Source organism: Pteropus vampyrus, unplaced genomic scaffold (genome assembly GCF_000151845.1).
Source record: "Pteropus vampyrus isolate Shadow unplaced genomic scaffold, Pvam_2.0 Scaffold36, whole genome shotgun sequence".
NCBI classification, from domain to species: Eukaryota; Metazoa; Chordata; class Mammalia; order Chiroptera; family Pteropodidae; genus Pteropus; species Pteropus vampyrus.
The window spans coordinates 215,926-228,030 of record NW_011888817.1 but is presented as its reverse complement, the minus strand read 5'-3'; the positions used below and the strand labels follow the sequence as shown (position 1 = coordinate 228,030).

Sequence of the window (12,105 nt, the reverse complement as noted above, 5' to 3'; positions counted from 1 at the left end):
CCATCCTAAAATTCATATGGAATCTCAAGGGATCCTGAATAGCCAAAAACAATCTTGAAAAAGAAAAACAAACCTAAAGGACTCACCCTTCCTGATTTCAAAACTTACTACAAAGCTACAGTAATCAAAACAGTGTGATACTGGCATAAAGACAAACATATAGACCAATGGAATCGAATAGAGAGCACAGAAATATACCTTTGCATATGTGGTCAAATAATTTTTGACAAAGGTGGCAAGACAATTCAATGGGGAAAGGATAGTCTTTTCAAGAAATGGTACTGGGAAAACTGGATGTCCACATGCAAAAGAATGAAGCTGGACCCTCCCTTACCTGACACCATATACAAAAATTAACTCAATATGGATCAAAGATCTAAATATAAAACCTAAAACTGTAAAACTCATAAAGAAAACACAAAGCAAAAAGTTCATTATTTTGGATCTAGCAATGACTTCTTGGATACAATACTGTAAAAGAGTAGAAAAAACACATATATTGTTCTCTGTCTCCAGGTCTTGACATAGAGAGCTCTTAAATCCCTTAGGATTTCCTGGGTGATATCAGTGTCTTTTGTTCTAATGAGGCTACTCTCAGTAGGCTCCTGGAAAGCTTCAGGATGGCAACTGGTCACCACAAAGACCTGACCGAACTTGGCATTTTCAGCACCCACCCCTCCCCCATTCTCCAAGAAGGGGAGAGGAGCTAGAAATTAAGTTAATGATTGAGCATATTTTTGTACTGAAGCTTCCATAAAAATCCCAAAAGTATGAGGTTCTGAGAGCTTCCAGGTTGGTGAACACATCCATGTGCCACGCCAGGAAGGTAGCACACCTCAGCTCACAGAAACAGAAGTTCCTTGCTCTTGGGACTCTTCAGGACCTTACCCTATGTATCTCTTCATCTTGCTGTTCATTCATAGTCATTAATATCCTTGGTAATGAACTGGTAATCGAGTAAGTAAACTGCTTTCTTAAGTTCTCTGAGCCATTCTGGCAAATTATGAAAGCCAAGGAGAAGGTCGTGGAAATCTCTGATTCATAGCCATTCAAAAGCACAGGTAACGATGTGGACTTGTGATTGGCATCTGAAGTGGGGACTGTCTTCTGGGACTGAGTCCTTAACCTCTGGGGTCTGAGCTAACGCCAGTTACTGTCAGAATTGAACTGAATTATAGGACACCCAGCTGGTTTCAGAATTGTCTGGTGTGGAAAACCCACACATCTGATGTCAGAAGTACTGTGAATATGAGAGTTAAGGAGAAACAGAGCTTTTTCCTGCTCCGATACCGAAAGCAAATAAAAGAAAAAATCGACAAACTGAACTTCATGAAAATTTTTAAATTTTGTGCGTCAAAAGACAATATCAACAGAGTAAAAAGGCATCCCACATAAAAGGAGAAAATATTTGCAAATCATATATCTGTTAAGGGATTAATATCCAGACTATGTAGAGAACTCCTAAAATGCAACAACAAAAAAAGATTCGAAAATGAACAAAGGAACTGAATAGACATTTCTCCAAATAAAATATACAAATGGGCACACGAAAAGATGCTCAACACAACTAATTAGGGAAATGCAAATCAAAACTAAAATGAGATACTACCTTACACCTATTAGGATGGCTACTCTTGAAAAGAAAAGAAAATGACAAATTTTGATGAGGATGTGAAGAAATTGGGACTCTTGTGCACTGTTGGTGGGAATGTAAGATGGTATAGCGACTGTGGAAAACTGTATGGCAGATCCTCAAAAAAATTAAAAACAGAATTACCATATGATCCAAGAAATTCCACTTCTAGGTATATACCCAAAGAAATTAAGAGTAGAGTCTCCAAGAGATAGTTGCATATCCGTGTTCATAGCAGCATTATTCACAATAGCTGATAGCTAAATTCAAAATAGAAGCAGTCCAAGTGTCCATCAACAGGTGAATGAATAAACAAAATGTTATATATATAGTTCAGCCTTAAAAAGGAAGGAAATTCTGATACATGCTACAACATGGATGAAACTTGAGGGCATTATGCAAAGTGAAATCAACCAATCTCAAAAAGACAAATATTGTATAAGTCTACTTACATGAGGTCCCTAGAATAATCGTAATCACAAAGAAAGTAGAATGGTGGTTGCCAAGGGCTGGGGGAGGCGGGAATGGGAGTTACTGTTATATGGGTACGGAGTTTCAGTTTTACCAGATGAAGAGTTATGGAGATCGATGATGGAAATGATCACAGTGCAATAAATATATTTAATACTATCATTTAACTGTATACCTAAAAATGGTTAAGGTGGAAATTTCATTATGTATATTTTATCACAACAAAAAAAATGAAAAAGACATGAGTTAAATACCCTACGAGGCTATGAGGATTAAATAATGCATGTACATTGTAACATGTTTATTATTAGCACAGTATCCGGTATATGGTAAGTGCTCAATATATGGGAGCCATTACCATCATTCCTCAAAGAAGTCAAAGTCCTTCTTCCCCCTGGGACATAGTCTGGGCAGCTTCCAGGACTTGGAATGCAGTCCTCCACTGGGTCCACCTATTAAACGCCTGCAAATTCTCCCAAGATGAAATTTCAATGTCACCACTTCCTTTTCACACTCCTTAAGGGTAGGGCCAGTGTCCACTCATCTGTGCACCCAACCTCCGGCTTTCCACAATCCCAGGTATTGTTTTGGGAAGTATACACATTAATCATTACTGTTATATATAAGCTGGAATATTGATTGTCAAGCTTCCATACCACCCACAATAGCCAAGATCAGAGCAAATGTGTTATTTTCACTTACGATTCCTAATACAGCTAATATTTATCAAGTACAGGTAATGTCCTAACTGCTCTAGAGATTATCTTATTTATTCCTTACTTGTAACATCTCTCTGAGGCAGGTACTATTATTTTAGAGATGAGGAAACTGAGGTACAAAGAGGTATCTGTTGGCACATTTATTTCTAATAAAGAAAAATCAGAGAAAAGAAAAGCAAAGGCATGTGAATGTTCCCACAGTCCACTGAATGGAATACATTCTAAGGGCTGCTTATAAAAGTCCACGACTTGCATTTTTCCTTCTTACTAAGAAAATAGAAAACACTGTTGTGCTTACTGAATACACTTGGCTCGCAAGGGCAGCTTTTTTTAGGAAAGTATCACAGGCTTGGGCAACCCCTCCCCCAACCATGACACCTCCTTCCTACTTTTAGATTTCCTGGCCAATACATAGAGTAGTAACACCAAATATTCCTTACTCTGGTTTCACAGTGAGAGTGAAACGCCACCAATTTTACAGCTTTTCAAGTCACATTAGGGATTCTTAGGACCTCCATGTGAATCCAGAAATTACTAGAATCAAGATTCTCCTCAAAGCCTCCTCCTGCAAATCTGCAACTCTGAGGCCCTGGCCACTGTCACACAGACATTAACTTGTTCCTGAGATCACAGCCTGCCAGCTCAGGCCTTCGAAATTAAAGAGTGAGTTGCGACAGGACTCTGAGGGCGATGACAGTGCTTCCACGACTCACACAGCAGGGCTTAGAGATTCTCAGATCCCAGGGGAGCACCTCCGTAAGTCTCATAACTGATTTTCCTCATCTTCTAGAATCTGATTTTCCCTGGGAAACAGAAAACAGATATAACCTCCTATCCAGTCCTGAGTGACAAGCACAAGCCTCCTATGTTAGCAAGATACTATGTCTTCTATTCTTATTAACATGTGGGTATATACAAGACAAATTAGTACTACAAGGAAAAGAAACGGTACAACCCTTGAACTGAGTGGAGAAAGAAAACCAGAGCATTCAATAAATCTGATAAAAATTAAAAATAAATCCATAAAATTAGCAAAAACCATTAATGACGCACTCACATAAAACTAACGGAACATGCCATTCTTAAAATGTAATAGTCTTCACTCCTTTTTAATTTCCTGCAGTGAGGCGCTGCCAGTACCACTTAAACCAACATCACTCTCTACTTGTCTAAAAACAAAAGTGCTCTCTGGTTTATGTTTCTTGCTTGACTATTCCCAAACATTTCTAATACTACTTTATTATTAAGATCTACTGACAGTAATTTACATCCCTAAGTGAAATAGAAAGTTGGTAAAAGTTCCAAGAGTACAAGGACACATGATAAAACATGTCAACTGGCAGAAATTCACATGAAGTCTACCTTACTTGGACTTCTTAATTTAAATGTTAATTCATTCAGTTAACACACACTAAGCGGTAAATGTAGGACAGAAAATATAGTCTACAAAATTCTCAGCAATACACGTCATCCATTCAGCAATAATTACTGTATGCCTCCTTCACGCCGGGGGGGTTGGGGGATCAATAGTGAACAAAATAGTCTCTGGTTCTCGTGAAGTTTATATTATAGGAAGGAAGGACAATCGAGTAAAGAAACAAATTGCAAATTTCAGCTGGTGATATGTGCCATTAAGAAAAATTACTGTTGTGATGGGGAATAAATAGGACACCTATAGGAACTTAAATGCTGACAAGGTTATTAAAAAAAGATGTATTAATCTCGAACCTTGTGGATGAACTAGGCAATATATATGAATGGCAGTGACAGGAATAAGAATAGAAGCCACAGAGAGGGGTAAAAATGTAAGAAGAAAGAACAAGAGTTGAAAAGAGAAACAGATGTGTAATGAACAACAGCCTATTGTGCCAATTACAGGGAGGCCTATGTTTTGTTTTGTTTTCTTGATCCATGGGATCAATTTATCAGATCAAACTATACAGAAACCACCTATCCTACCATACTCCTATTAGACACAAAGTAGATATTTTAAAACCAGAATTAAAGGGGGAAATAGAACTGCCTTTCTTATGACAGCAAAAGGAGGGGGAGGGGTATTTATAAAGAAATGTGGCTCTTCCTACAGGACCAAATCATGCTAGAACTTTCTGTTAAGACATCACTCAAGCCTCAGAGTATGAGATCCTTGAAGAATACTATTTAAAAGAACCACTGCCTAAAATGCTTATGAGTTATTTAACTCGTCTGTACAACATCTAGACCAAACATGAACAATTAAAATAGTCATTTTTTCAGAAACCACTGGGAAAATAAAAACGCATTAGCCAAACAGATAAGCACTCACAAAGGGAGCTGTGCATCACCTTGGCTCCCTGTAGTCTTTGTCAAGGTAGAGGGTACATTATCAATATGTAACTGAAAGCCTTCATTGGCCCTTTCTTCCCTGCCTGCATCTTCATAACCATCACCAATCTTTTTGGCACTAGGCACTCCCATGAGAAATCTAACACCTGATGATCTGAAGTGGAACTGAAGCGGTGATACCAGCATTGTGGAGCCACTGCAAATACAGATGAAGTTTCGCTCCTGTGCCTGCCACCCATCTCCGGCTGTGCCGCCCCGTTCCTAACAGGCCATGGACCAGTACCGGTCTGTGGCCCAGGGGTTGGAGACCCCTGTTTTACAAAACCTCTATCTTATGAGAGGCTGCCATTCCCTGTGTCTCCATTTCCATATTGAAGTACCAGAAAAACAAGCAGCCAAAGGTGTTTCAAGAGTTCCGTTACCTCACTGTCTATAGGGACAGGAACTAACAGACTCACTACAGAAGTGTGTTCATCCTCAGTCTCAAAGATCACTCAGACTAAGTAAATTAAATCCTCCCAAAATCAGACTTCTGCACTTTATCCATTTGCCCTGTCTCTAAGTCCATGGCTAAAGGTACAATCTTCTCAAAATCTGAACTCAGCTTCCCCCTCAAAATTAAAAACCCCTTTTCAACTTCTCATTATCATTCTCAAATTCAACTATGTAAGCAGAAAAGCAACCAAAATCATGACCTTTTTTCTCACTACAGTCTCTCTCCTACCATCTCACATAATCAGTTACTAAGTCTTATATGTTATTTACTGTATATGAGGTGCACACCCACTAATCCTGTTACTTTCCAAATTCTGATCAATGACATTATCACTTACCCAAGTTCTAAACCTGGAGTCGTCTTTATAAAGAATGAAGATGAGGCAAAGTTAACAAGTGGGAGAAAAAATAAAATAGCATTTATTGAGTTTCTATTATGTACTTATCACTTGTGCCGGCCTAGGAAATATGTTATACTATTTTCACTTTATAAATGGGGAAAAAAAGTTTGAAGTTTCTCAAATATACCCATTTCTCTCCAGTCTAACAGTTCAGACTTTTAACACTTCACATTTACAATACCGTTAGTCTTCTCTATTCCAAATCTGTTCTGCATAAAACACTGCCAGAACAATCATACCAAAATTCCATTTATATCACATCAATTCCCTGTTGAGGGCAGTGAAATGCCTTCTGCTTCCCTATTTGCCCAATGACTGATCCAGAGCTTCATAAATATTGGTTGCTTAAAACCATCCCACGATTCCCCATCAGCCTAGATATAATGAGCCCTGGAAGCAGAAAGTAATCACTTTAATCTAAGACAGAGATGCTGAATATACAGAAAACATGTGAAAAAGCCAAAGGCAAAGCAAAAGCCTTCAAGATAAAGTGGAACCTCTCTAAGACATTTCACAATTCTGACTCGACCCAAACCAGCCTTCTTTAGGGAATAAGGATGCTGAAATTAGAATGCCTCTGGGTTCTAACCCAGCTCCTCTACTTCCAGAGACCTAATCTCTCTGTGCTTCAATTTCCTCCTCTATATAAGTTCAACTTGGTCTCTGCTCCAGTTCTCCCACCCACTCCCTGATTATCCAAGTTCAAGTCATTCTCCAAACATCAGCTAAAGGCCCATTTCTCTTGCAAACTCTTACTGGATGACCTCAGTCCATCACTCCACTTACTTAATTTATAATAACATTACAGCAAAAAGAGTCTGAATCACTTATTTTAATTTTTAGCTGTGCTCATACATCACCGTTTCATTTATTTCACCTGTGTATGCCCCATCCCCCGCTAATGGCCCACTCATGAATGACAGTGACACTACGAACTGCCTCAGGTGATCATCTGTACCACAACAATATTAATATCAACAATTACTACCACCATTTACTGAATACATAGTAAACGCCAGGTACTTGCTAAGTATCTTAAGTATTTTTCTCTCTCTCTCGATCTTCGTAATCCTTTTAGGTAAATACGCCTCTTTATCTCCATTTCATAGTTAAGGAAGATATGTTACCCAAAGCTACAAAAAAACAAACAAACAAACAAACACCTAGTGAGGATGGGGGTGAAGAGTGAGAATGGGTGATTTCAAACTCAGCTCCATCTACCTCCCATTCTTAACTACTACATCATACTGTTTAGTAATTACTTTGGTCATTTCATATCTAGGTGTTAAATTTTCTCTCCTAAACGTAAGCTGTTAACAGTAACAAAAATTGTGCATTTCTTTGGTCATTTCCAGAACAACCCATTCTTAATAAGTGAGTCATACTCAAGCCTTCACATAAACTAACTCATTTAATCCTCACGACAATTCTGTGAGATAGTAATAATTATTATTGCCAATTTACAAATGAGGAAACAGGCCCAGAGAGGTTAAATAACTTGCCCCAAATCACACAGCTGGTAAAGTGCTGAATTTAAAGGTGAAATGGTAACTGTGATATATTACTTCATTTAATGACTCTTCTCAACAATTTTTACTAAGCACTTTTCTAGGGACTGGGGGATACAGCAATGAACAAACCAGAAAACATCCCTGCCCTCATGGAGCTTATAATCTTATTTCTTTTCCTGTATTTTCATTCTATTATTTTAAATACTCTTAAAGAAGATTTCCATACAAAAATATCAAATTTGGATAATAAAAACCAGTATGGAAGAAAGAGTATGAGACGTGTAGCCGCAAAACCTGGGACAAATTCCCAACTTTGTCATTTATTAGACCCTGGGCAAAATCTCTTCACCTGACTCTCCATTTCATGACCTGTATGAGACAGTGTATGAAGCTGTGCACCTAGCAGTGTCTGGCACTTAGTATACATCCTGTAAAGGAGTTCCCTTCTTTCTCTGTCCCTCCATGCAGTGACTTCATAATCTGTGTCGTTCCTGAGCACATGTTAAAAGGCTTTGCGAAATTATATTAAGGATTACAAAGCGACCAATCTCTTCTGTTCCAGGGCAATTCTCATTCCAAATCACTATGTCTCCAATTTCAGGCCCCAGACTACTCTGCCGCCGATAAATCAGGTTACAACTCGGGAATGACAGCAACTCACGTTAGGGCCTGGCAGTGTCTATAAAGTGCTCCCAATGACCTTCTTTGGAAGGCACTTTTCAGCTGAGAAGGAATGTGGCCTCCTGACCAGGCTCCACTCCCCGTGAGGAAGATGTGGCACCAGGGAGGAGAATTTCGAGCCTCTGGCACAAGGTTGTGTCCTACATACCGTTTTTCACTCGAAGAGCTCGGCACCCCTCCTGCCACCTCTCCTGCCACCTGCCAACCCGACCCCCGCCTCCTCAGGGCTACAACTCACTCTTTTCACTCGGGCGGCCGCCTAGGCTCCCGGGGCGCGTGTTCCCCGCCGCCCAAGTGACCGACCTACCGCCCGGGCTCGGGCAACCAGCCCTGGCCCAAGGGTCTGGAACAGGCCGGACCGCCTGACCTCTCATGGGGCTTCCCTTCCGCCCTCCTGGTCAGCGGCGCCTCGAGCTGGCTGCTTGGCTCCGGGCTGGGCCTGCCAGGGGCAAGAAGCCCCTTACCTATCTTCACGACCGTATCCGCCAAGCACCGATCCCACTTCCTGCCGAGTTCTGACTCCGACATGTTCCCCACCCGCAGCTCCAGCTTTCGTTACGGTGGGACCCCGCGCTCCGATTCTAGGCAAGTCTCGCGAGAGCTGGTCGCGGTTCCCAGGCCCGGAAGATCGGCGTCGGCGTGCCAGATATCGCGAGATGATCTGACTGCTTCCGTCCTTTCCTTTTCTGTCTCTCTCTCTTTTTTTTTTTTTTTAGTTGGTCGTCAAGGTGACGGGTTGCGGGAAGGCCCGAGGTGACCCTGACCTTGGAGCCGCGCCTACCTAAGGGTTGCAAGGCTGACAGGTTTCCTAAGCGGCATCCAAAGCCCTTCCTTCGCACCAGCTCCCGACGTTGGCCCTGGAAATTCCCAGGACAAATGAGGGCACAGCGTTTGATTTATTCATTCATTTCCTTACTCGGCTTCACTTTTTCTACTCATTCACTCATTTATTGCAGTGGCACTCCCACCTGCACCACTAACAGAAACTGCTCTGGCAAAGGTCACCTATTGCCAAATCATATGCTTTTTGGACCTCTGTACAGCATTTGACACAACTGCTCCCTCCTTCCGGGTCCTCCCTGTCTCCTGCCTTCTCTTTATTCGTTTGGACTCCCAGTACACCAGTCTTCCTAGTCCTTCCCTAACCCTTCTCTTTAGGGGTCCTTTCAGGGCTGCTTTTTCTCTGCCAGCTGCTTAAAGAGGTAACATCTACTAATAGAACTTAGAGCTCCCCCTCCATCTTATTGTCACAGGAGCTTGCCTACTCCTCTTATTTGCTACATTATATTGAAACATCTGCAAGTAAAACTAAAAGCTCCTAAAGTGCCTGAGCTGCCCCTTCTTCATCTGCACACTCCCAATTCAAAGAACAATGCCTTCCTTGGTCAGTAGGATCTTCTATGAAATATTTGTTGGACTGAATTGAATTCATTTATTCATTTATTTTTTCACTTATCCTTGGCAACTTTAACAGCAGAACTGCTGTACAGTCCTTACCAGAGACCCTTCTTTCAGAAAGGCTTCTTCCAGGACCACCCTTCTAGCTCTCATCTGAGCTACATAGCAAATTGTATTGTAATTGTGTGTCTCTTGGATGTGACTGGTCCTCCAGAATGGAGGCTGTGCCATTCTTGAATCCCCTATGACTAGCAGAGAGCCTGGTATATATTGAATTCTCAATAAATGCTTTTTGAATGGATGTAAGAATGAATGGATGTATAAATATATGATTACTTTAGAAAGAGAAAAAAGCCTTTGTACTGGGAGAAATCTATTGTGTAGCATTTACATTGAAAAAGGAAAAGAAAATTAACTTCGCTACATACCTATGATGTGTCACAAGTAGCATCAGGCATCTCATATCATTTTGTTTATTCTCACAGCAGGTTGAGATTAGTATCTTTATTTTCACAGATTTGGAGTATCACAGAAGTTAAGTAATGTGGAAGATGCATAAGCCTCTGCATTGTGTTGATTTAGAAACTGACAGAGGCATTTTTATTGGATTCAGGAGAGTTGTAAAATTTTGTGGAAGGCAGAGAGCAAATTACAAAAGCAATCAGAGGCAGATGGTATAGCATGGATTCTGGAGCCAGCCTGTCTGGGTTCAGATCCCAGCTTTGCCATTTCCTAGCTTTGTATCTATTATTCTCTCCTTCCACGGTTCCTTTCCCCATATGATGTTTTATTCACTGCTGAATCCCGAACCCTAGAACATTATCTAACACATAGTGTTTGCTTGATAAATATATGCTAGTTAAATGAATTAAAATAAATTAAAACTGGAGTTTTTATAGTTCTTGGAGAACAAAAACCAATAGGAATGAGAACAATATTTAAGAAAAACTAGCAATACATACTTTATCAACTTTGCTACATTTAAAAATAAATTTATCGATGCTGGAGAAGGGAGTACAAACATGAATAGGGGGAAAGCTTGAAAAGAACTCTGCTGTTGAATTGGAATTAAATGTATCACTATGAACTCACTATATTTAAAGTAATAGAGATAGATATAAAAATGTGTGTGTGTATTTCTTGATCCAGTTTGCTGAGAGGGCCTAAAAGCAGTAACAAACCAATAGCAATAAGCAAGCTTAGATTTTGGCTTCTAAATACCCTTCTCTACTGTAAGGTCCTTAAACTCCAGGGCTGGAGCAGGAAAAATATAAGATGACCCTTCTTGTGTCACAAAGTAATGAAATCTTTTAAGGAAGTCTTTTAGGGTCATGTCAAAACGTTTCAATAACTATGAACTGCCTAAAGTAGAGCCTGTTTCCTAATTGGAACTCTGTGAAAGTCATTATTAGGACTTCTCTCAATTGTATGGAACAAGTTTCATAAAGACAGAAGTTTGCATTTTGAATGGGTTAGGACAGAGTCTCATAATAAAGTAATTTCACAGTAAGAGAGCCAGCATCTTTCAATACTGGATAGAGGAAAAATGAAAAAGCAAAAACTGTCACTTAAGTACACTAGATTTTAGCCCCAACTGGTTAATCACCTAGACATAAGCTCTTTGTTTAGTTTACTAGCTTGTAAATCCAGCTTCATTAACAACGCAGATTAGAATATTTTATAGCACAGCACCTGCATAAATAAAGGTCTTTGAGATTCCAGTGGGTTCTTTTTCTGTTTCCTTTCAATTAAAAACTAATTCCTTTCTTAAAGAGAGATTCACATTTTTTTGTTTCAGGTCTTTTTTCTCTAAGAGAGGTCTTATATTATTTTGCCCAGAGTCAGGTATTCAAAGTCAAACAGCTACTAAGTAGCTTATTTGTTTGGTTCCAAAGTCCAGGGGCCCCTCCCATTTTTTTCATAACGTGTGTGTGTGTGTGTGTGTGTGTGTGTGTGTGTGTGTGTGTGTGTGTGTGTGAGAGAGAGAGAGAGAGAGAGAGAGAGAGAGAGAGATAACAAGCATACGGAAAAGTGTTAAAAACATAAATATGGCGTAACAAATAAATTGCTGCTAAATGAGCATCACCAGCACCTCAGAAGCCCACTCCCCGGTGTGTCCTTTGCCATACCGTATCCCCTCCCTCCCTGCTAGCATAATCACTATCCTGACTTTTACGTTATTTATTTCTTTGCTTTTCTTTTAGTGTTGTTACCTGATTATACATCCTTAATAACATGATTTAATTTTGCCTGGTTTTCAACTTTATATAAATGGAATCACACGGTCTGTATCCTGTGGTATTTGACTTTGCTCATTATTATGCTTTAAAATCCATCTATATTGCGTTTATAGTTCTTTCTTGTTTCATTGCCATATAGTACTCGTTATATTATACCCATACTTTATTATTCTACTATCTATGGATATTTGAGTTGTTTCCAGATTGAAATTATTACCAACAAGGCTTCTC

The 12,105-nt window shown here is 39.9% G+C and overlaps 1 protein-coding gene across 1 annotated transcript in view; it reads right to left on the bottom strand.

The window, feature by feature from the left end:
• The window catches only part of MINOS1 (mitochondrial inner membrane organizing system 1), a 29,951-nt gene extending 21,073 nt beyond the window's left edge, over positions 1-8,878 (bottom strand). Inside the window, exon 1 of the mRNA XM_011357500.2 lies at positions 8,701-8,878. Within this exon, the coding sequence (XP_011355802.1) occupies positions 8,701-8,764 (64 nt within the window). The 5' untranslated portion in view covers positions 8,765-8,878. The remainder of the gene's footprint in view (positions 1-8,700) is intronic.
• Between the last annotated feature and the right edge of the window lie 3,227 nt (positions 8,879-12,105).